At 45.9% G+C, this 25236-nt stretch overlaps 1 protein-coding gene across 1 annotated transcript in view; it reads left to right on the top strand.

The window, feature by feature from the left end:
- The window catches only part of SAMD10 (sterile alpha motif domain containing 10), a 48578-nt gene extending 32000 nt beyond the window's left edge, over positions 1-16578 (top strand). Inside the window, exons 4-5 of the mRNA XM_089657474.1 lie at positions 2831-2971; positions 6215-16578. Of these exons, the coding sequence (XP_089513600.1) occupies positions 2831-2971; positions 6215-6234 (161 nt within the window). The 3' untranslated portion in view covers positions 6235-16578. The remainder of the gene's footprint in view (positions 1-2830; positions 2972-6214) is intronic.
- Positions 16579-25236: the final 8658 nt, after the last annotated feature.

Raw genomic sequence — 25236 nt, 5'->3', positions numbered from 1 at the left:
CTCTGTGCAAAAACACTGCACAGAGCAGGTAAGTAACAAATTAAAATTTTGAACCTTTTCAATCAAAGATGAAAATTGTATTTTATTAAAAACAAACGGCAACTGTTTATGATGCACAGTGCTTTAGCAAACTAAATGTCATCCACTTAAAGATCTACCTCTCTACTTAAGCAGGCAATAGACGGGTCGAACATCGACCGATTTAAAAAAACAAAAACAAATGAAAAATCGGTTGTTCGATCGGCCGACGTTACCACCAACGTTAAAAAAATCGCCCAATTTTCGACCCATCTATGGCCGGCATTAACTCCATAACTTAACCCCATAACTTCTGTCCCTTGTAGAGACAGGAGAGCACACCATACAATGTGGCAGCAATACAAATACATTATTTGGATTACAATGTTTTTATTTGGATACAAATGGATACATTTGTTGCAACCGCAAGACTTTTTCATATAAAATATAATAGCGGACTGGAATTCCAGTTCGTAGGAAGGATTCAGGTGTCTCCCATTCCTATCATCCATTCACTGTAAGCAGAATAAAATTTCTTCTTCTTCTTCCTCTTCCTCTTCTTCTTCCTCTTCTTCCTCTCTTCTCCTCAGATTTTTTATCGGTAAAACGATCGGCCGATTTGCCCATCATTGCCGGGAAAATCGGCCGATCGCCAAAATCGACCGCAAATTTTCCAACGTGACCAATAGAAAAAAATGTGCAAACACCGAAAAACAACCGACCGATTAACCCACTAATGGTGCGAAAACTGGCCAATTGTTTTTTCGGCCGTAAAATCGGCCGATTTTCAACCCATCTATGGCCGGCATTACTTTACATGTAGTTATCTATTTAGACGGAGATCTACATCTGCCTAATTCCTGCCCCAGGCCTTGCAGGCTCCCTTGTGGCTCTATCCTATGAATAAACAACAACAACAGCAAAAAAAAAAATGATAACTCGCTAGAGTGCTGTGCAATCTGTAAGCCCTATAAATGGAAGAAACCCAAATGCGGAGTATTGCTGCGTTTGTAAGAACAGAGGCTTACAAACACCAGAAGCGAATTGAACATATGGCCGGTTAGCATCCCCGTATGGCCCCGCAGGCTGCGTATTTGAGTCACGGACTGCGCTGTGCTGTGTCTCAGGGACAGAGCCATGAACGGGGAATGGGTTGTATCATCTGACTGTTCCTGAATCCCGGCAGACACACTCCGGCTCTCACTGAAAGATCTGTATCCCCAGGCAGCTTACAGCACAAGTCTTAATGTGCGGAGCGGATGAAAGTTCACAGAGAAGATGCCATCCTCAGGAGAGAGGAGAACGAGGGAGGAGAGTGGAGAAAAAAGCAGAAAATGGACTAGATAAAAGATAATCTGGTGTAGAGAGGGGGTGGGGGGGTCCTGTAGGGAGCAGGAAGAATTTAGAGGTGGATGATGAGGGAGAAAGTGTTTTTAATGGAGAAATAATTCATTAAAAATAATGTCTTATTGACGATTGTTTACCCGACTATTGGTCTCTCTTGACCTGTATACTGCCATTTACTTTGTAGTTTTTATATATTTTTATGTTGTTTTATTTTTCTCTGGCTATTATGTGTCAAATGCAAAATGTATAAATAAAGGAATTACAAAATATGTCTTAAGAGTTTCAGATTTTACTTTTTCTTTCTTTTTTTTTTTTTTTTGTAGAATAACTTCTACAGGCAAAAAAAGATAACCCACTGCAGTGCAGTGTCTAAAGCCGGCCGTAAATGGATCAAAAGTTTAGCAGCAACTGGCCGAATTTTGATCCACACATCCGTCCCTGTCCGTCAGCTGTTAGATCGACATCTGTGGAACGGGAATTTTGGAATACTTTTGTCGATCAGCTGATTGGCTGCTGTGTACTCTTGGGCCGGCCATACATGGGTCGATTTTTTCGTTCGAAAATCGGACCTAGGAATAATTGATGGATTTTCGCTCTGTTAGTGGGGCAATGGCACCGGCCGATTTTCGTGGTTCCTCCCCATTTCGTTTATTGGGCATGTTAGAAAATGCGTGCAAAAAGACAGATTTTCGAAATCATTGGTGGCACCATCGGATTACAGAAGGAACGATGTTTTCGATCGAAAAATCGTTCGGAATTCGACCCATGTATGGCCAGCTTTAGCGTAGAGAGTCCTGCTGCCAGAATACAATGTCTTGGTTGGGTTGGATTTCTCCAATAATCTTGTTCATGTGGATAGAAGAATCCCTTTGTCTTTGCTCAGTAGAAAAAAAACGAATCTTTAACAAAAAAAAAAAGTAAAATAACAGACAGATTCTTACCTGCTTCGAGCAATGAAATTGCACATAGTAGGTCCCCCACTGGTGCTGCTGGCTCCTCCTCTTCTTGGTATGCCACCACAGGAAGCCGCTTTCTATAGTGGCACAAATGCGGGCTCAATCCCGAGCTGCGCTGCCCATGTCCGTAGACACAGACAGTGTGGTTTAGCCCTGCCCAGGGGCAGACTGACCATTTGGAAACTCGGGCACTGCCCGAGGGCCCGGGGTCAGTAGGGGGCCACATGAGATGCCCCTGGTACCTTTTTCATAGGCTTTTTTGAGTGTGGGCAAGGACAAAAGGGCCCCATGATCCCCTATTGCCCGGGGGCCCCATGAGTTGTCAGTCTGACCCTGGCCCTGCCCCAAACCCCCCCCCCCCCCCCCCGCTACCTCATCATGGGAATTAATAATGGTCAATGAGGGAGAGCATTAGCAGGTGAATGATTTTGTTTTCTAGAGTTTCCCTTAAATATATCCTAATATTTTACCCAGCGAGAATACTCTTTCCTTCTCTCTCTCTCACTCAGGCCGAGCCCTACTGAGGCTGAATGCGGAAAAATTGCAGCGCATGGGCATCACCCACGAGTCTCAGCGGCAGGAGGTCTTACAGCAGGTCCTCCAGCTGCAGGTACGGGAGGAGGTCCGCAATCTTCAGCTGCTCAGCCAAGGTACGGGCAAAGAGGAGCATAAAAATTGATTAATCTACAGATAAAAAGGACCTGTTCTTGTGTAGAATCATGAAGGGATCCGTCATTTTGGGCGGGAGCAATATGCAATACAAAGAGACTGGTTAGTAGAAATTATGAACCCTGTTTTAGTTTTTTTTATACAGATCAGCCTAGAAATTCTGTGAAGGGGAGGTATTATTATTTTATTCCAGGTACTTATATATCACCATCAATTTACGCAGCGCTTTACATATATATTGTACATTCACATCAGTCCCTAACCCTCAACGTACAATCTAAGGTCCCTAACCCTCAAGGGGCGTACAATCTAAGGTCCCTAACCCTCAAGGGGCGTACAATCTAAGGTCCCTAACCCTCAAGGGGCGTACAATCTAAGGTCCCTAACCCTCAAGGGGCGTACAATCTAAGATTCCTAACCCTCAGGGGGTGTACAATCTCAGGTACCTAACTCACATTCATACATACACATACTAGGGGCAATTTAGACAGGATCCAGTTAATCTACCAGCATGTCTTTGGAGTGTGGAAGGAAACCGGAGTACCCGGAGGAAACCCACACAGGCACAGGGAGAACATGCAAACCCAACAGGTGGTGCTGTGTTTGGGAATCGAACCAGCAACCCTAGTACTGCCAGGTAGAAGTGTTAACCATTTAGCCACTGCGCTGTATATGTGTAATCTTTAGTGTATTCTTTTGCATTCTTATATTTAAGGCCTAGTGTGTGAGCCTCCATTCTGTATGCTTGTCACCATGTAACTGAAGGGGGTTTAGCCTGTATTAGGGCTCAGCTGTCATTTGGCGCCCTTGTCAAGGTTTAAAGACAATCCTAAAGGCCAGTTCACGACAGTTGAGGAGCTCAACTTTGAAAAAAGAACACAGAGGGGCACCAGATTAAGTGTAGTATGGGACAGTTCCGTTTATTAAAATAAACCAAATTGGAAGCTCACTATAGAGCAGATAAATAGGCATGTAAAACCATTTGGAAGGTCCCCAGGGTGATCCGGCTGATGGTATGCTTTGTCCAAGTCCAAACAGCCGCAGCAAGCGGCCGAACGGCGCTGGAACCAGCGTGGAACGCAAAGATGGAGTAGCACCGGAAGTGATGACACCAAGGAGACGTCACTCCGTAAATGGGGCGGTAATGCGTTTCGAAGCTTTCGCTTCTTCATCAGACTTCAGTACATGAGCTCAACTTTTCAGCACTTTGTGTGTCCTACCTTTCCTCTGTTCCAGCACTGCAGCAGAATCCAGCCCTTTTTACATTTTGGGATTGTTGGATGCATGTTTCCCCCACAGCGTGCCCTGGATTCCTCCTCCAACCTTCATCACTACAGGATAAGGGCCGGAGGATGGAACCACAACATGTGGCATGGGGCATATCATTAAATTTGTTTTTCGAATTCCTTAAAATCACTTTATTTTGTAATTTGTATCTTTATGTATTTTGTGTCTTTAAAGCAAAGCTCCACCCAAAAGGGGAAGTTTCGCTTTAAGCCTTTGTCCCCCGCTCCCCGTTAAGGATTGGCACCTTTAGGGAGCGGGTACCCGAATTTGACAGGTACCCGCGCCCACCTCCGCTGCGATCGCCTGGGCGATGGGAAGCTGAAGTTGTCTTCCCCCTCCCTCCCCGTAGTCCCAGAAGACTACGGGGCCATTCACAAAGCGCAGCGCTTCTTGCGCATGCGCAGTGGGTACCCGGCTGTGAAGCTGCAAGCTGTCACAGCCAGGTGACCTCACTGAAGATGCCGATGCCAGGGAGAGAAGACGGCCGGTGAAACCAGCCGAGGTGAGGACACCGCTGGACCGAGGGACAGGTAAGTGGCTGTATTTTAAAAGTCAGCAGTTACAGGTTTTGTAGCTGCTGACTTTTTTTTTTTTTTTTCAGGTGGAACTCCGCTTTAAGGGCTTGTTCACATGGGTTTTGGTCTCTGAAGCGCCAAAGTATGATATATTCCAAACTAAAAACGCACATCTATTAATGCAAATAGTCCGAATCCATCAGGGAAAGGAGAGCTAATGGCCTTCAGCAGAGGGAACTCTTGAAAGCTCTGGATCAGGTCCTGCAGGCTCCTTTAATAGACCCGGGCTGGTCGTGTTCAGATCCCTCTTCAGAGAATATTTGACTGGCAGTGAGAAGTCGTTCTATCGCCTCCTTATTGTTTGCATTGACCCCTTCATCATGGCACTAGTGCACTGCATTGACCCCTTCATCATGGCACTAGCGCACTGCATTGACCCCTTCATCATGGCACTAATGCACTGCATTGACCCCTTCATCATGGCACTAGCGCACTGCATTGACCCCTTCATCATGGCACTAGTGCACTGCAACTCTGTACATTGCACGCAGTTGTGGGGTGCTTGCAGAGCAGCCTCATTCACTTGAATGGGTCGAGATTAGCAGGTGCTATGCCTGGCAAACGCATCGGGGGGTACAAATTCCTGCCACAGCCATGAAGAAAGCATTGCAGCCTCAGCATGTGTACACCCCCAGCCAATGCCTCTGCAGCTAAAGAATATAGCGGTTTGGGGGGGTCGGGGCGGTAAAAGCATTTTACTACCCCCCAACCTCATTTGTGAACGAGCCCTTGGGCTACTTTTGGACTAATTAGAGTTGACACTTAACTTGTTTTTCTGTGCTAAATAGTACATGTGTATGTTAGTATTTAGATAAAACATGTTTGAGATGCTTCTTAGACCAATCAAAATTCATTGACAGGTATGTTAGAGTTCTTTCTCGCCTGTATTTAACCTGACTCACCCCAGGTTCACACCTATGCATTTTCTGCAGCATTTTGCAGAAACACACTACAGTCCATTTAACATGACTTCTTATGGGAGAGGTTCACATCTCCGCGTTTTCATCCGGTGCGTTTTTTGGAAAGGGTCAGGGACTGTTTTGAACGCAAAAAGTAGCGTTTTTGGTTCTATAGACTTCAATGGAAACGCCGCAGAAAAGCATGTAGTGCGTTTTCGCTGCGTTTTGCGTTTTAAATCTGCCTAGCAACAAGAAAAAGAAAAACAATGCAATGCTAGGGTGCATGAAAAATACGGCAAAACGCAACACAAAACGCAATGCAGAAACAGCTTAAATGCAAACTGCATAGGTGGACACACAAGAGCCTGTGGACACAGAACCCTTAAAATGAATATTTATTTTTTAAATTACGTAGGAATCTGTCTTTTCTGTTTCAAACTGTCTTTTTTATTCTTCTCTTCAGCTTCGTTTGGGAATTTCTAATAGAACTGACCTTACTAAACACTGTGACCGGATTAACGCTGGGAATCTGCAGCTGCAATCTCCCCGTGCCAAACTGACTGCTGTAATGCCAAGAACACTCCATAGCTCCATCTCTCCCAAAAACCTGCAGAGGGGTCCAAGACAAAAACTGGATCAGCTTGGGATTATAGAAGCATCAAGGGGTCACCAATACGCTGGAGGGTCTTCTGGGGTGGACACGTGTCTGACCTATCCATAGCAATACACTCCACCCACTGCAATGGTTCACTGGACAATCCCTTTGCTACACTGGGCAAACACATATGGAATTGGGCTAAACTCTGCTTTTTGGCTAAGCTGTTAACATCCCTGGCCTGTGAAATCTCCTCCATAGGCGCCTATTCAGAATCTGCTAGCAGATCATACTATTACACTGCACTGTGGATACTGGTAAGCTAGGGTGGGTGACAGCAGCAGCTTGGCTAAAAAGAAGAAGCAGGGGGCTTGCTGCACATAGAGGTCCCGGGTGCCCAAGCTACAGAAAATATCCAGCATCCTGGAAGAACTTCAATGCAAGTTAATGCTAAGTCACTGAATCACATCTACATTTAAGTGATGCCCAAAAATGTTGGATCTCTTGAAACAAAATTGCACGATTTATGGTCACCTTTAGGACAATATTGCATTAAAGGAGCGAAGAGAAGCCAAGACGGAGACAGAAAATCAATCATTTTCAATGGACTTTTCTCCACTGCATATAAGACCCTCTTGTTGAAGTGTTTTGGAGGAGAAACAAACATAGAATGAACAGACTGCATATAACCTGCTCCTAGAGCAGCTCACACAAACATAGAATGAACAGACTGCATATAACGTGCTCCTAGAGCAGCTCACACAAACATAGAATGAACAGACTGCATATAACGTGCTCCTAGAGCAGCTCACACAAACATAGAATGAACAGACTGCATATAACGTGCTCCTAGAGCAGCTCACACAAACATAGAATGAACAGACTGCATATAACGTGCTCCTAGAGCAGCTCACACAAACATAGAATGAACAGACTGCATATAACGTGCTCCTAGAGCAGCTCACACAAACATAGAATGAACAGACTGCATATAACGTGCTCCTAGAGCAGCTCACACAAACATAGAATGAACAGACTGCATATAACGTGCTCCTAGAGCAGCTCACACAAACATAGAATGAACAGACTGCATATAACCTGCTCCTAGAGCAGCTCACACAAACATAGAATGAACAGACTGCATATTACCGTCTCCTAGAGCAGCTCACACAAACTTAGAATGAACAGACTGCATATTACCTGCTCCTAGAGCAGCTCACACAAACATAGAATGAACAGACTGCATATAACGTGCTCCTAGAGCAGCTCACACAAACATAGAATGAACAGACTGCATATAACCTGCTCCTAGAGCAGCTCACACAAACATAGAATGAACAGACTGCATATTACCGTCTCCTAGAGCAGCTCACACAAACTTAGAATGAACAGACTGCATATTACCTGCTCCTAGAGCAGCTCACACAAACATAGAATGAACAGACTGCATATAACCTGCTCTTAGAGCAGCTCACACAAACATAGAATGAACAGACTGCATATAACGTGCTCCTAGAGCAGCTCACACAAACATAGAATGAACAGACTGCATATAACGTGCTCCTAGAGCAGCTCACACAAACATAGAATGAACAGACTGCATATAACGTGCTCCTAGAGCAGCTCACACAAACATAGAATGAACAGACTGCATATAACGTGCTCCTAGAGCAGCTCACACAAACATAGAATGAACAGACTGCATATAACGTGCTCCTAGAGCAGCTCACACAAACATAGAATGAACAGACTGCATATAACGTGCTCCTAGAGCAGCTCACACAAACATAGAATGAACAGACTGCATATAACCTGCTCTTAGAGCAGCTCACACAAACATAGAATGAACAGACTGCATATAACGTGCTCCTAGAGCAGCTCACACAAACTTAGAATGAACAGACTGCATATTACCGTCTCCTAGAGCAGCTCACACAAACTTAGAATGAACAGACTGCATATAACCTGCTCCTAGTGCAGCTCACACAAACATAGAATGAACAGACTGCATATAACCTGCTCCGGGAGCAGCTCACACAAACTTAGAATGAACAGACTGCATATAACCTGCTCCTAGTGCAGCTCCCATACTATTGGCTGCTCTCCATGAGACTGTCTTGCCTACCTAACCCTTTTAGACAGTCATCTGATTGTATTTTTGGGGAAAAGAGGAGATTGCATTTAGTAATGCGGATATATTTAGGAAAGAAGTCTCAGTGTTGTGCAGTGGGTGACAACTCTTGAGCGTGCCGGTTACCAGGGGGTCACCCACACTGCAGACACCAAGCTCTTTCTTACCACAGCACCGCTTCAGCAAAGCACTTCCAACATGTTACCTAGCAATAAAATACAGCTCCACCAGCTGGTGGTTAAGAGGTAGTGCGCCCCATGAAAGCAGCTCTCCGTACAGACTGGAAAATACAACCATGGCTTTAAACAGTACAATAACATTTTAAAAGAAACAATTTATATAAATACATATATATATATAATAACTAAGATAACCCAAAACCATTACAGGTTTTTTTTCCTTTTTGTGATGTTTTTCTTTCGTTGCTGTCTGGCATTCATTTCAAAGATTTGCTCTGTAATAAGACCCGCAGTGCAAAGTTCATATCTTAGCGGCGACTGTTCAATGATTTTATTGTACAAGACCAGTAATAGAGTTTTAAAGCAATATAACCCCATTATGTATATATTTCATAGGTACCAGTATTCCTAGGGAACGGAAAAGCCTTGCTCAATACCCACCCAGTTCTGCATTATTCCCAGGCGAAGCTGCAGCCCCCTCATGCATCAGGACTTGGAAGAAGTATAATGTCAGGGCCTAACTGCCACTTCGCAAGAGGTAGGAGTGTGGCGGGTCTTTAAGGTTTGGTGGCTGACGTTTGGCAACTCAAACTTTCAGCTCCCTGCACAGATTTTCAATCGGATTAATCGGCTAGGCCACTCCAGGACCTTAATGTGCTTCTTCTTGAGCCGCTCCTTTGTTGCCTTGGCCGTGTGTTTTGTGTCATTGTCACCCATCCACAACCCATTTTCAATACCCTGGCTGAGGGAAGAAGGTTCCTACCCAAGATTTGATGGCACATTGTCCCTCTGATGCGGTGCAGTTGTCCTGCCCCCTTAGTAGAAAAACACCCCCAAAGCAGAATGTTTCCACCACCATGTTTCACAGTTGGGATGGTGTTCTTGGGGTCATAGGCAGCATTCCTCCTCCTCCAAACACGGCGAGTTGAGTTGATGCCAAAGAGCTGGATTGTGGTCTCATCTGACCACAACACTTTCCACCAGTCCTCCTCTGCATTATTCAGATGTTCAGTGGCAGACTTCAGACGGGCCTGGACATGTGCTTTCTTGAGCAGAGGGACCTTGCGGGCACTGCAGGATTTCAGTCCTTGTCGGCGTAGTGTGTTACCAATTGTTTTCTTGGTGACTGTGGTCCCAGCTGCCTGGAGATCATTGACAAGATCCTCACGTGTAGCTCTAGGATGATTCCTCACTGTTCTCATGATCATTGACACTCCACGAGGTGAGATCTTGCATGGTGCACCAGACCTAGGGAGACTGACACTTGTTTTGTGTTTCTTCCATTTGTGAATGATTGCACCAACTGTTGTCACCTTCTCACCAAGCTGCTTGGCCATAGTTTGGTAGCCCAGTCCAGCCTTGTGTAGGTCTACAATCTTGTCCCTGACATCCTTGGACAGCTCTTTGGCCTTTGCCATGGTGGAGAGTTTGGAATCTGAGGGTTTGATTGCTCCTGTGGACAGGTGTCTTTTATACAGGTAACACAATGAGATTAGCAGCACTCCCTTTAAGAGACTGCTTCTAATCTCAGCTTGTTACCTGTATGAAAGACACCTGGGAGTCAGAAATCCTGCTGAATGATAGGGGATCAAATACTTATTTCCCTCATGAACATGCAGATCAGTCATCATTTGTTAGACATGCATTTCTGCTGAATTTGTTGTTGCTATTCTGTCTCTGTGTTACAATACACCGAACATTCGATTTTTAGACCAATCATTTCTTTGTGAGGGGCGAACATTCAACATCAGCAGGGGAGCAAATATGCATTTCCTTCACTGTAATATCTGTCAGCAAAGGTACCCCCTACTAGGTACTGCCACCCCTTCTGCAGCACATGAGGTCTGTAACAATGAGCAATAGTAAACCATGTCATTCTATATGTGTGCTATATTGACTGTAAATATCTGTGCCATATACAATATTTATCCCAGGCAGTAGCCTTTGAGTAGCAACCCGTGCCGATTCTAGTAGGGCTGTAATATAGAGTGAAAAACAGTCAATCGCAATAGCAGGGCAATGATACTATGTAACCTTTTGTTATAGATTTCTCCTAGGCTTTGTTAACAGTAATATTGTCAGTGGTGGGATGGTACAGCACATACCTTCACATGCAATTCTTTATCACCTCAAGCACCACAAATCCCAAGATGGTAAGCACTGGCCCAACTCCTCCATGTTCCTGTCGGCACATCTCAATGGAGGTCAGCTTCCTTGGCCAACAAGGACATGATGGAAGGCGTAGGCCAGCACTCGGCACTACCAGGAGCTGTCAGACATTCCTGTTATCTCACCCTGTGATTGTGGTTACCGTGGGTGCAAACCACTTGGCAGCAGGGGCGGACTGACCATTTGAGCACTCGGGCACGGTCCGAGGGCCCGGGGTCAGTAGGGAGCCCTATGAAATGCCCCTGGTACCTTTTTATAAGCTTTTTTGGGTGTGCTTTGAGTGTGGGCAAGGACACAGGGGCCCCATGATCTCCTATTGCCCAGGGGCCCCATGAGTTGTCAGTCCGCCCCTGCTTGGCAGACAGCACTGTATGTCTGCGTTGTCATTTTGGAAGCCTGTTCAGCACTTATGTAGCAACTAGTGGTGCACCGAAATGAATATTCTGGTGCCGAAACCGATATAAAAAACTAGAAAACCGAAATGTCTGCGTATGCGGGGGTGGGGAGGCTCCAATTTTTTTTTCTACTTTCATATATATATATTTTTTAACCTATGATTTTATTGCAATCACATAGGGGACCAATGCAGGAGTGTACAGTGAGGGAGCAGTGTATACAGTGAGGGAGCAGTGTATACAGTGAGGGAGCAGTGTGTAGAGTGAGGGAGCAGTGTGTAGAGTGAGGGGGCAGTGTGTACAGTGAGGGAGCAGTGTGTAGAGTGAGGGGGCAGTGTGTACAGTGAGGGAGCAGTGTGTACAGTGAGGGAGCAGTGTGTACAGTGAGGGAGCAGTGTGTAGAGTGAGGGAGCAGTGTGTAGAGTGAGGGAGCAGTGTGTAGAGTGAGGGAGCAGTGTGTACAGGGAGGGGGCAGTGTGTACAGGGAGGGGGCAGTGTGTACAGTGAGGGGGCAGTGTGTACAGTGAGGGAGCAGTGTGTACAGTGAGGGAGCAGTGTGTACAGTGAGGGAGCAGTGTGTACAGTGAGGGAGCAGTGTGTAGAGTGAGGGGGCAGTGTGTAGAGTGAGGGAGCAGTGTGTAGAGTGAGGGAGCAGTGTATACAGTGAGGGAGCAGTGTGTACAGGGAGGGAGCAGTGTGTACAGGGAGGTAGCAGTGTGTACAGGGAGGGGGCAGTGTGTACAGTGAGGGGGCAGTGTGTACAGTGAGGGAGCAGTGTACACAAAGAGGCTCCCTCACTGGCCGTCACTATATGTCGGTGCCGGTTTTTAAATGCAATTGCCGCTTTTTTTTTTTTTCTTCACTATAGCTCACAGAATTAGCTGTCACTTTTCCTGGAGCTAAAGGAAGCTTTGTTTCTTTTAATTCGAGGAAGTAAACTAAAAGGAAACTATATCTTTTCTCTTGGAAAATAAACTAAAAGGAAACTTTGTTTCTTTTAACTTGAGGAAATAAACTAAAAGCAAGGTTTGTTTCTGTTAACTTGGGGAAATAAACTAAAAGGAAATTTTGTTTCTTTTAACTCGGGGAAATAAAAGAAAAGGAAACTTTGTTTCTTTTAACTCGAGGAAATAAACTAAAAGGAAACTTTGTTTCTTTTATCTCGGGAAATAAACTTAAATTAAACTTTGTTTCTTTTAACTCGAGGAAATAAACTAAAAGGAAACTTTGTTTCTTTTAACTCGGGGAAATAAACGAAAAGGAAACTTTGTTTCTTTTAACTCGAGGAAATAAACGAAAAGGAAACTTTGTTCTTTTAACTCGGGGAAATAAACTAAAAGGAAACTTTGTTTCTTTTAACTTGGTGAAAAAAACTAAAAGGCAACTTTGTTTCTTTTAATTTGGGGAAATAAACTAAAAGGAAACTTTTTGTTTCTTTCAACTCGAGGAAATAAACTAAAAGGAAGCTTTGTTTCTTTTAACTTGGTGAAAAAAACTAAAAGGAAACTTTCTTTCTTTTAGCTGGGGGGAAACTGACAGCTAATTCTGTGAGCTATAGTGAAGAAAAAAAAAGCAGGTAATTGCATTTAAAAATCGTCACTGACCTATTGTGACAGCCAGTTACTGTATACACTGCTCTCCTTCCTTTCTCAGCTGTCCCCCCTTCCCCCACATCTGTAGTACACACAGTCCCCTGTATCGGCACCTGTACCCGCTAAATTTATCCTATCAGCAAAATGCCGATAGGGCTATTTTCGGCCGATGTGTTTCGGTGGCTGAAATTTCGGTGCATCCCTAGTAGCAACAGTTGTACTTTAAAACTAAACTCCAGGCAAACAGATGTAATCGGTTTTATCTGCTGTAGGAATTGTAATCCTGTTCATCCGGCCTTGTGAGGATAGCTACCCCTGCCGTACAGCACAGCTAGGTCACGGACATCCTTGCAAACTACACTGTGCAGCCTGGTCCATTACCAGCCACAGCCTGTTACTTCCCAGTAAATGAGCAGCAGACAGATGAAATCATTCCTGAAATGTACAATGTAGAACCCCTCTGACACCCCTGTGCCAGGCTCTGTGCTCCTATGTGCTGATTACAGAAGGCTTCTCCCAAGACCAATTCATGTACATTCATGGACCAATTCTGTGTAAAAGTACATTTATTCATTTATCTATTAATATATAGGCGGAGAATAAATCGTGTTTTTTGTTTTTTTTTTATATCTGTCTGGAGTTCAGCTTTAAAGAGGGCTTCCGGTGTTAGACAAGCAACACAATTGCAGACAGTTTGAATTTATAAATGGAACTTTGCAAATATCATCTTATTCCATAATGTATGTAGAGATTTCCAAAATCCAACAGGGAGACAAAGCTGCAGACACAGATAAAGTGTAAAGTACATCTGTGGCTTTAAAATGTTCCTCTAATGACATTCAGTGCATAGAGTTCTGTAGACACGTTGGCTTTCTGTAACTCTGATTGGCTAGTTTATGGAAATAATCGAAACTTGGGTTCAGCTGAAACATCGGCAGGCCCAATCTGTTATCCCAGCCGACTGGTCACAGTGTTTGCAGGTGCTGGTTAGAATCATCAAGGACTACAACAAAATGGCACCCGTCTGCACACTGCCTCTGCATATAGTTAAAAGTAAAAAATGACTTCAGCTTGGTCTCCTAGCTATGGGAGAACCCCCTCTAACATGTTTCGTCCAGTAGGGGCTTAATCATAAAAGCTTCTTCAATTAAAGCAGTGGTTCTCAACCTGTGGGTCGCGACCCCTTTGGGGGTCGAACGACCCTTTCACAGGGGTCCCCTAAGACCATCAGAAAACACATATTTCCGATGTGTAAAGAGCAGCTACTGTGTAGAAAGCAGCTACTCTGTTAAAAGCAGCTACTGTGTTGAAAGCAGCAGTATTGGAGGTAAAACGACACTCATGAATTATAATTACTGGGTAAATAATTTTATGGTTGGGGGTCACCACAACATGAGGAACTGTATTAAAGGGTCACGGCATTAGGAAGGTTGAGAACCACTGAATTAAAGTGTTACTAAGCCAGCCCACAACAGTACAATCAGTCTGTAGATGCAGTAAAGCATGCTTGTTATACTCACTGTGAAACGTAAGGGGTTAATCCTCTGAATTGTGTAAAAATGCTGTTTGATCCTGACTTCTCTGATCCTCCACTTCTTCCAGTGCCCCCCTCTTATCTCATGATAAGACATATCATGTGGAGACACTCTGCACATGCTCAGTTTGGTGTGTATTGCTAGAGAGGTTTTGTTTTTTTTTCCTTGGGTGAGTGCATGTGATCAGCGCAGGGCCAATCAGCACTGTGCATTTAGAGGTCAGGGGTTCTGCAACCTCCTAGAGCAATAAGAAAACTTCTCCTACAAGCTTTAACATGTGCTCTGCTGAACACTGCTAGAAAACACAAGACTGCTCTAACTGCTGATGAGAAAAGATATTTAACAGTTTATATTTACTGCAATAATTTATTTTACATGTTCTCTGTACTGTGGGAGACCAGATATAGTGAATGCAGGGTTCGGGGAGACCAGGTATAGTGAATGCAGGGTCCAGGGAGACCAGATATAGTGAATGCAGGGTCTGGGGAAACCAGATATAGTGAATGCAGGGTCCGGGGAGACCAGATATAGTGAATGTAGGGTCCGGGGAGACCAGATATAGTGAATGCAGGGTCCAGGGAGACCAGATATAGTGAATGCAGGGTCCGGGGAGACCAGATATAGTGAATGTAGGGTCTGGGAGACCAGATATAGTGAATGCAGTGTCCCGGGGGACCAGATATAGTGAATGCAGGGTCCGGAGAGAGCGGATATAGTGAATGCAGGGTCCGGAGAGAGCGGATATAGTGAATGCAGGGTCCGGAGAGAGCGGATATAGTGAATGCGGGGTCCGGGGAGAGCGGATATAGTGAATGCGGGGTCCGGGTAGAGCGGATATAGTGAATGCGGGGTCCGGGGAGAGTGGGTATAGTGAATGCAGGGTCCAGGGGGACCGGATATAGTGAATGCAGGGTCCGGGGAGAGCGGATATAGTGAATGCAGGGTCTGGAAAGAGCAAATATAGTGAATGCAGGGTCTGGGGAGAGCGGATGTAGTGAATGCAGGGTCCGGGGAGACCGGATATAGGGAATGCAGGTTCTGGGGAGATCGTATATAGTGAATTCAGGGTTTGGGGAGACTGGATATAGTGAATGCGGGGTCTGGGGAAAGCGGATATAGTGAATGCAGGGTCGTGGGAGACCGTATATAGTGAATGCAGGGTCCAGGGAGATCAGATATAGTGAATGCAGGGTCCGGGGAGAGCAGATATAGTGAATGCAGGGTCCGGGGAGAGCGGATATAGTGAATGCGGGGTTCGGGGAGACCAGATATAGTGAATGCAGGGTCCAGTGAGACCGGATATAGTGAATGCAGGGTCCGGGGAGACCAGATATAGTGAATGCAGGGTCCGGGGAGACCAGATATAGTGAATGCAGGGTCCGGGGAGACCGGATATAGTGAATGCAGGGTCCGGGGAGACCGGATATAGTGAATGCAGGGTCCGGGGAGAGCGGATATAGTGAATGCAGGGTCCGGGGAGAGCGGATATAGTGAATGCAGGGTCCGGGGAGACCGGATATAGTGAATGCAGAGTCCAGGGAGACCGGATATAGTGAATGCAGGGTCCGGGGAGACCGGATATAGTGAATGCAGGGTCCGGGGTTATGTACCACTTTAAGTCTTTACTGGGTAAAACATATTAGAGGGGTTTCCTATGGATATGAGCCATTTTTTACTAAGAGGAGTTCACTATAACCTGACACAGTGGGTACCATTTTGCAGTAACTGATACTGCTTATAATATGTATCCATGGATATATAAATGTATATTTTCATCCTGCACATTTAGGTAGGAAGTGGCACTCTTCTCCTGAAGTGGAGCAATAGTCACATACTGTACTGTCTAACACTGGAACATCCCGTATAAAAACAGCATATTTAAAAGTCTTCCCCTTGTCCACATAGCAGTGATTAACAATGAATGTTACTCTAGCTAGAAGCCGCAAACTCCAGGGAATATTGGGCTTCACCCTCTGATCCCGGGGGAGCTTAGTGAAGGTAGATGTTGATTGGGGGAGGGCAGGGATCCGATCACTGTGATATTCTGTCACTGCACTGCGACAGGTGGAGGGGCTTTTCCACCCCCTCTAAAATGAGTTAAAGTGCCTCCACTGGCCAGGTCGGCATTGGTTGAATGTTAATGTTACCTGGTTATTTGGGGTTCCCTTGTTCACCTTTGAAGTTCTTCCTTTTTTTTATACAGTTTTCTTAATAAACATTCATGGAAGACATCGATGTTTGTCTTGGCTGCTTCTTTCTTTGTAAAAAAAAAAAAAAAATAGCACTTGCAGCAGAAGTGAACACTGTCTTTTACAGGACCATCCTGCACCACCCAGTGGCCAGAAGTAAGGAGCATACACGTCTAAAGGGATGCCAGGGATGTGTTTTTTCACATAACACACTGGTGCAAAGCTGCAACCTTCTGGCCTCTTCCGTCAAACACAAATTTACTTAAAGCAAAGACTGACTGAGAGACCGAGTGATGATGTCACTGACCAGTGTGCGTAGCAAATGAGGATCTCATTCACAGGACTGGCAGCAATACAAAGATTTCTATGGAAATAGAAATTTTACAGTTTAGAGACTTGCAGCCCCTTTTTAGCAGGGTGCGGAGAAAATGGTTTTTCTTGATGCCAGCATGGCAGCATGCTACCATGTGATTGGCGCCAGGAAAGGAAAATTGCAGTAAGTATTTGACACAATTTTCTGTTCTTTCACCCGTTTTTAAGTGGTCGTAAATATGCCGGGACACGTACCTACAGCTTATAATAAATCTTACCTATAGATACAAGGAAGATGTCCTAAATGTGCACTGTTTAGGAGAGTCACTGTTTCTGCAGCCTGACCGCATGCGCTCTGACCCCCGGTTCACACCTATGCGGCTGTGTGGGCCGCGTTTTGCATGGGCACGGGAGCCCATTTATTTGAATGGACTCCCGTGTCCCGTGACACACAGGGAAGAAGTCCCGGCACTACTTTGGAAAACTCAGCCCGCACGGGAACCTCGGACACTGTGGGAGAGATATGTATGGGGACGGGGGACACTGTGGGAAAGATATGTATGGGGAGGGGGGACACGTTGGGAGAGATATGTATGGGAACGGGGGACACATTGGGAGAGATATGTACGGGGAGGGGGGACACTGTGAAAGAGATATGTATGGGGAGGGGGGACACGTTGGGAGAGATATGTATGGGGAGGGGGGACACTATGTTAGAGATATGTATGGGGAGGGGGGACACGTTGGGAGAGATATGTATGGGGAGGGGGGACACTATGTTAGAGATATGTATGGGGAGGGGGGACACTGTGGGAGATATGTATGGGGAGGGGGGACATGTTGGGAGAGATATGTATGGGGAGGGGGGACACGTTAGGAGAGATATGTATGGGGAGGGGGACACTGTGGGAGAGATATGTATGGGGAGGGGGGACATGTTGGGAGAGATATGTATGGGGAGGGGGACACTGTGGGAGAGAGATGTATGGGGAGGGGGGACACTTTTGGAGAGATATGTATGGGGAGGGGGACAGCTACACCTTTAACCAAAATATTATGTTTCGGGGGGACTTACCCATAAAGAGAGAACATAACTCCCCAAAGCCATTCAATTTTCTGATGGATGAAGATTCAAACCTTGAATATGGTGATAGTCACTGGAAGGCAATAGTTAACAGAATGCCCACTAGAGGGAGTATGAACCAGATTTGGAACTCAAAGCCCAATATCTATCTGCAGGATGAAAACAAACACACAAACCTCTATTGTTCTTTCGGGGGTAGACGATTGCGGCCTCTTTCAGGGGGTAGACGATTGCGGCCTCTTTCGGGGGGTAGACGATTGCGGCCTCTTTCTGGGGTAGACGATTGCAGCCTCTTTCGGGGTAGACGATTGCGGCCTCTTTCTGGGGTAGACTGCGGCCTCTTTCGAGGTAGATGATTGCGGCCCCTTTCGGGGGTAGACGATTGCGGCCCCTTTTGGGAGTAGACGATTGCGGCCCCTTTCGGGGGGTAGACGATTGCGGCCCCTTTCGGGGGTAGACGATTGCGGCCCCTTTCGGGGGGTAGACGATTGCGGCCCCTTTCGGGGGGTAGACGATTGCGGCCTCTTTCGGGGGGTAGACGATTGCGGCCTCTTTCGGGGGTAGACGATTGCGGCCCCTTTCGGGAGTAGACGATTGCGGCCCCTTTCGGGGGGTAGACGATTGCGGCCCCTTTCGGGGGTAGACGACTGCGGCCCCTTTCGGGGGGTAGACGACTGCGGCCCCTTTCGGGGGGTAGACGACTGCGGCCCCTTTCGGGGGGTAGACGACTGCGGCCCCTTTCGGGGGGTAGACGACTGCGGCCCCTTTCGGGGGGTAGACGACTGCGGCCCCTTTCGGGGGGTAGACGACTGCGGCCCCTTTCGGGGGGTAGACGACTGCGGCCCCTTTCGGGGGGTAGACGATTGCGGCCCCTTTCGGGGGGGGGGGTAGACGACTGCGGCCTCTTTCAGGGGTAGACGATTGCTGCCTTTTTCTAGGGTAGACGAATCCTTATACTGCTGGCATTAGTAAAGAGATCGGAAAGTATATCGTATTTACCTGATTAAACTGTTTTTTACATTTCTTCAGTTGCTACCTGGTTTTCTAGTCTAGGCCAGAAATGATGTCATATACCTCAGGGTCAAGATTCTTCATGGGCATGTTTTTTTTCATCTGGAGGAGGGGCTTTCTCATTGAAGCACACCCTCCTGCCTGCATGCCTGAGCTAAGGGAAGATGGATTCCAGGAAGTAAGTGCTACATGAATCATCTGCCCTTACTCAAGATGGCCACTGCTAGTACACTTCAACTGCTAAACTGAAGTTTAGGAGCAGTTGTGCATTATTTTTTTTTCAGCAGCCCCTGAACTCCCCTTTATGTTTTCCTATGTGTCCATGTACACACAGTCGTTTACAGGCAGTTGAGGTTACAGGCATTTTTTTTGAAAGCATAAAAATCACGTTCAGTAGAGTTTACGGGTGTTCCAAAGGCTTGTAACCACATTTGGGTTTAGACGCGTTTTTTGGGCTGGTCCATATCCAGATGCTGTCCGGTGACTTTTTTCTTCATCAAAAATGCATGCAAAGTGTTTTCCATGTATTCAAATGGACCCGCTACACTAGCGCAGTCAGTTCCAGGTTTTGCGTGAAGGAAAAAATAGTAGAACGCGCCGCATTAATTCTACACAGAACTGCTGGAACACATCAAAACACAGCAAAAAAGCACAAGGAGTGTTGTGTGCAGGACAAGTAATCTCAACACATACTGCTCTCCCTGCTTCTGCTCTCTCTATAGTTCACAAAATGTCTGAAATAGTTATTTACTATTTTTCCGTGCATTCTGGGCATTTGGGAAGGTCTCCTGAGGTTATCTTATAAAAATACTTTTAAACGTGGTAGGTAAACGCGGCTAAACTGACATTTTTAACCTACAGTTTCCAGCGGTCAGAAAAGTTTTTCAAAGCCCCCGTGTACATGAGCCCCTAGAACAGCAAGGGGGGTGTTTTTCAAAGTACAAAAAGAAATTATTATTATTATACAGTATTTATAAAGCGCCAATAGTTCACTCAGCGCTGTACATTACAAAGGGGGACAGTAAATGATGGAGACATGGATGGGTGAATTTGCTTTGACTAGTAAAAACAAATTACAGGCGTGCCTCGGTTTAAGAACATCTCGGTTTACGTAATTTTCGGTTTACGAATGAAAATCCATTGAAAACAATGCCTCGGTTTACAAATTTTTTTTCGCAATACGAACAGATTAATTAGTTTTCAATGCATTTACGAATTGTTTTTTAATCATGTCCCTGTACAGTATTTATGCCCTTAAAGTACGCTTTATAAAGAGTTTTGAACAGATAAAATACTTTTTTTTTTTACTTTTTTTTTATGACCTCCGGAACACCTTAATTGGTTTTCAGTGCATTCCTATGGGAAACCACATTTTGGTTTACAAATTTTTCGCAATACGAAAAGTCTCGCAAGAATCCCTACAATACATAGGTTGGGGCACACTGTATAGGGTTAGGGTAGGCGTGAGATGTACTGTATATACAGTATGGATGCATATAAATGGGGCACACGGTATAGAGGTAGGTACGAAGTATATACAGCATGGATACATATAAATGGGGCACACGCTATAGAGGTAGGTACGAAGTATATACAGCATGGATACATATAAATGGGGTACACGGTATAGAGGTAGGTACGAAGTATATACAGCATGGATGCATATAAATGGGGCACACGGTATAGAGGTAGGTACGAAGTATACACAGCATGGATGCATATAAATGGGGCACACGGTATAGAGGTAGGTACGAAGTATACACAGCATGGATGCATATAAATGGGGCACACGGTATAGAGGTAGGTACGAAGTATATACAGCATGGATGCATATAAATGGGGCACACGGTATAGAGGTAGGTACGAAGTATATACAGCATGGATACATATAAATGGGGCACACGGTATAGAGGTAGGTACGAAGTACCGTATTTGCCGGCGTATAAGATGACTTTTTTGCCCTGAAAAACATGCCTCCAAGTGGGGGGGTCGTCTTATACGCCGGGTGCACTTCAGTTGCAATAGACATAGCTGCCATAGTGGCCTTCCGATACTTGCGCGGTGCCCGCCCACCTCATTCTACATACCATAAAGTATCGCACGGTATCCAGTGAGGCCGCGGCGGGTCATCAGCGTGGCTGCGGCGAGCATCAGCAGCGATACAGGGGTGCCAGCCTTTTCAGCGTGACCAGCCCGTTCTGCTCGGCGGGAAGCAGCAGCGCTCCGGCCCGCCCCTTGTCTACGCAGGGCTCGCACATGCGGACTTGCGCACTAGTGCCAATTATAGGGAGATGCAGGGACATGGTAGTGACAGGGAGACAGGGAGGGCAGACAGGGAGCAGGGACCAATCCAATCAGGCTTTGTATACAGCCAACAGCCAACCACAGTACTGGACCATTGTACAGTACAATACAGCATAGAAAATGTCCAGCAGTCAAACCCCTATCAACCCTATCATGGCACCAGCAAAAAGAAAGAGGGGGTAGTCTTATACGGCGAGTATATAACAAACTCTATATTTTGAGTGGAAATGTTGGGGGTCGTCTTATACGCCGGCAAATACGGTATATACAGCATGGATACATATAAATGGGACACACGGTATAGAGGTAGGTACGAAGTATATACAGCATGGATACATATAAATGAGGTACACGGTATAGAGGTAGGTACGAAGTATATACAGCATGGATACAATTAAATGGGGTACACGGTATAGAGGTAGGTATAGATACATGGGACCCATGGTATAGAGATAGCTATGGGGTATGTCACTATAGATTGGACACACAGTATAGAGGTAGGTACGAAGTATATACAGCATGGATACATATAAATGGGGTACACGGTATAGAGGTAGGTACGAAGTATATACAGCATGGATGCATATAAATGGGGTACACGGTATAGAGGTAGGTACGAAGTATATACAGCATGGATGCATATAAATGGGGTACACGGTATAGAGGTAGGTACGAAGTATATACAGCATGGATGCATATAAATGGGGTACACGGTATAGAGGTAGGTACGAAGTATATACAGCATGGATGCATATAAATGGGGTACACGGTATAGAGGTAGGTACGAAGTATATACAGCATGGATACATATAAATGGGGTACACGGTATAGAGGTAGGTACGAAGTATATACAGCATGGATACATATAAATGGGGTACACGGTATAGAGGTAGGTACGAAGTATATACAGCATGGATACATATAAATGGGGTACACGGTATAGAGGTAGGTACGAAGTATATACAGTATGGATACATATAAATGGGGTACACGGTATAGAGGTAGGTACGAAGTATATACAGCATGGATACATATAAATGGGGTACACGGTATAGAGGTAGGTACGAAGTATATACAGCATGGATGCATATAAATGGGGCACACGGTATAGAGGTAGGTATGAAGTATATACAGTATGGATGCATATAAATGGGGTACACGGTATAGAGGTAGGTACGAAGTATATACAGCATGGATGCATATAAATGGGGCACACGGTATAGAGGTAGGTACGAAGTATATACAGTATGGATGCATATAAATGGGGTACACGGTATAGAGGTAGGTACGAAGTATATACAGCATGGATACATATAAATGGGGTACACGGTATAGAGGTAGGTACGAAGTATATACAGTACAGAAATAAGGGATGGAGCTATAGATGGGACACACATTATAGAGGTAGCTATGGAGTATACACAGCATGGATACAGAATAGTAGGTATAGAGGGGCACACAGTCTAGAGGTAGGTATGGCGTATACACAATATGGATACTAGTGATGTAGCTATAGATAGAACACACAGTATACAGATACAGCACCTTGAAAAAGTCTTCCTCCCCCCTGAAATGTCCCCCATGTTGTCATGTTACAATCTATTCCCCCCCTCCCATATTGACATGTTACAATGTATTTTATTGGGATTGGATGTGATAGACCGACACAAAGTGGCGCATAATTGTGAAGTGGAAGGAAAATGAGAAATGGTTTTCAACATTTGTGACCAATAAATGTGTGAAAAGTGTGGCGGGATCTGTATTCAGCCCCCCCGGGTCAATACTTTGTAGGACCCCCTTTGGCTGCAATTCCAGCTGCAAGTCTTTTTGGGGATGTCTCTTTGCACATCTAGAGAGGGACATTTCTGCCCATTCTTCTTTGCAGAATCACTCGAGCTCTGTCAGATTGGATGGAGAGCGTCTGGGAAGAGCAATTTTCAGGTCTGGGTACAGATTCTCCATTGGATTTAGGTCTGGACTGTGGCTGGGCCATTCTAACGCATGAAGATGCTTTGATCTGAACCCTTCCATTGTATCTCTGGCTGGATGTTTCGGGTCGCTATCCTGCTGGAAGGGGAACCTCCGCCCCGGTCTCAAGTCTTTTGCAGAGTCTAACAGGTTTCTTCTAAGATTGACCTGTATTTGGCTCCATTCATCTTCCCATCAACTCTGACCAGCTTCCCTGTCCCTGCTGAAGAAAAGCATCCCCACCACATGATGCCACCACCACGTTTCACAGTGGGGATGGTGTGTTCAGGGTGATGTGCAGTGTTAGTTTTCCTCCACACATTTTGCTTTTAGGCCAAAAAATTCAATTTTGGTCTCGGCGGTGGTGGGGGGCATCGTGATTCATGTTGTGTATACTTTGGGGGACAATTTTTTTATTTTTGTTTTTAATAAAGGACTTGTCAAAGATGGTCTCCTGTCATTTTTTACTACACTTTTTTTTGTGAATGGGTAGTGGTACTATGTACAGCATTACTAATTCACATGGGGGGGGGGCCGGGATCTGGGGATCTCCTTGTTAAAGGGGGCATGGAGATTCTGATGAGCCTCCCGCCCGCAGACCCCCACAACCATGGTTGTTGGGAAGAAGCCCTTATCCCCTTCTGCATGGGGACAAGGTGCTTTGGGGGGGAGCCACCCCAAAGCACCCCCCCCCCATATTGACGGCATGCAGCCTGGTATGGTTCAGGAGGAGGGGAGGGGGCTTCCCTTTCCTGATCTGCCAGGCTGCATGCTCAGATAAGGGTCTGGTGTGGATTTTGGGGGAACTCCCATGCCATTTTTAAAAAAAATTTGGCATGGGGGTTCCCCTCAAAATCCACACCAGACAGTATACAGTAAATGTATGCAGTGTATGGGGGATGGGGGGGGGGTATACAGTACATGCATGCAGCAGGGGCGGACTGACAACTCATGGGGCCCCCCGGCAATAGCAAATCATAGGGCCCCTGTGTCCTTGCCCACACTCAAATCACACCCAAAAAAGCCTATGAAAGGTACCAGGGGTATCTCATAGGGCCCCCTACTGACCCCGGGCCCTCGGGCAGTGCCCGAGTGGCTGAATGGTCAGTATGGTATGCAGTACATGTATGCAGTGTATGGGAGGGGGGAGTATACAGCACATGTATGCAGTGTATGGGGGGGTTACAGTACATGTATGCAGTGTATGGGGGGGGGAGTGTACAGCACATGTATGCAGTGTATGGGGGGGGGGGTAACAGTACATGTATGCAGTGTATGGGGGGGTAACAGTACGTGTATGGGGGGGTAATAGTACATGTATGCAGTGTATGGGGGGGGTAACAGTACATGTACGCAGTGTATGGGGGGGGTAACAATACATGTATGCAGTGTATGGGGGGGGTAACAGTACATGTATGCAGTGTATGGGGGGGGGAGTGTACAGCACATGTATGCAGTGTATGGGGGGGGGGGGTAACAGTACATGTATGCAGTGTATGGGGGGGTAACAGTACGTGTATGGGGGGGTAATAGTACATGTATGCAGTGTATGGGGGGGGTAACAGTACATGTACGCAGTGTATGGGGGGGGTAACAATACATGTATGCAGTGTATGGGGGGGGTAACAGTACATGTATGCAGTTTATGGGGGGGTAACAGTACATGTATGCAGTGTATAGGGGGGGGAGTATACAGCACATGTATGCAGTGTATGGGGGGGGGTAACAGTACATGTATGCAGTGTATGGGGGGGGGAGTATACAGCACATGTATGCAGTGTATGGGGGGGTAACAGTACATGTATGCAGTGTATGGGGGGGTAACAATACATGTATGCAGTGTATGGGGGGGGGGGAAACAGTACATGTATGCAGTTTATGGGGGGGGGGGGTAACAGTACATGTATGCAGTGTATAGGGGGGGGTAACAGTACATGTATGCAGTGTATGGGGGGAGTATACAGTACATGTATGCAGTGTATGGGGGGGGGAGTATACAGCACATGTATGCAGTGTATGGG

This window comes from Staurois parvus, unplaced genomic scaffold, assembly GCF_062004578.1.
Source record: "Staurois parvus isolate SC_StPar_1 unplaced genomic scaffold, SC_StPar_1.0 ptg001004l, whole genome shotgun sequence".
NCBI classification, from domain to species: Eukaryota; Metazoa; Chordata; class Amphibia; order Anura; family Ranidae; genus Staurois; species Staurois parvus.
Note: the sequence above shows the minus strand (reverse complement) of the source record. Positions and strands in the feature narration are given on the sequence as shown.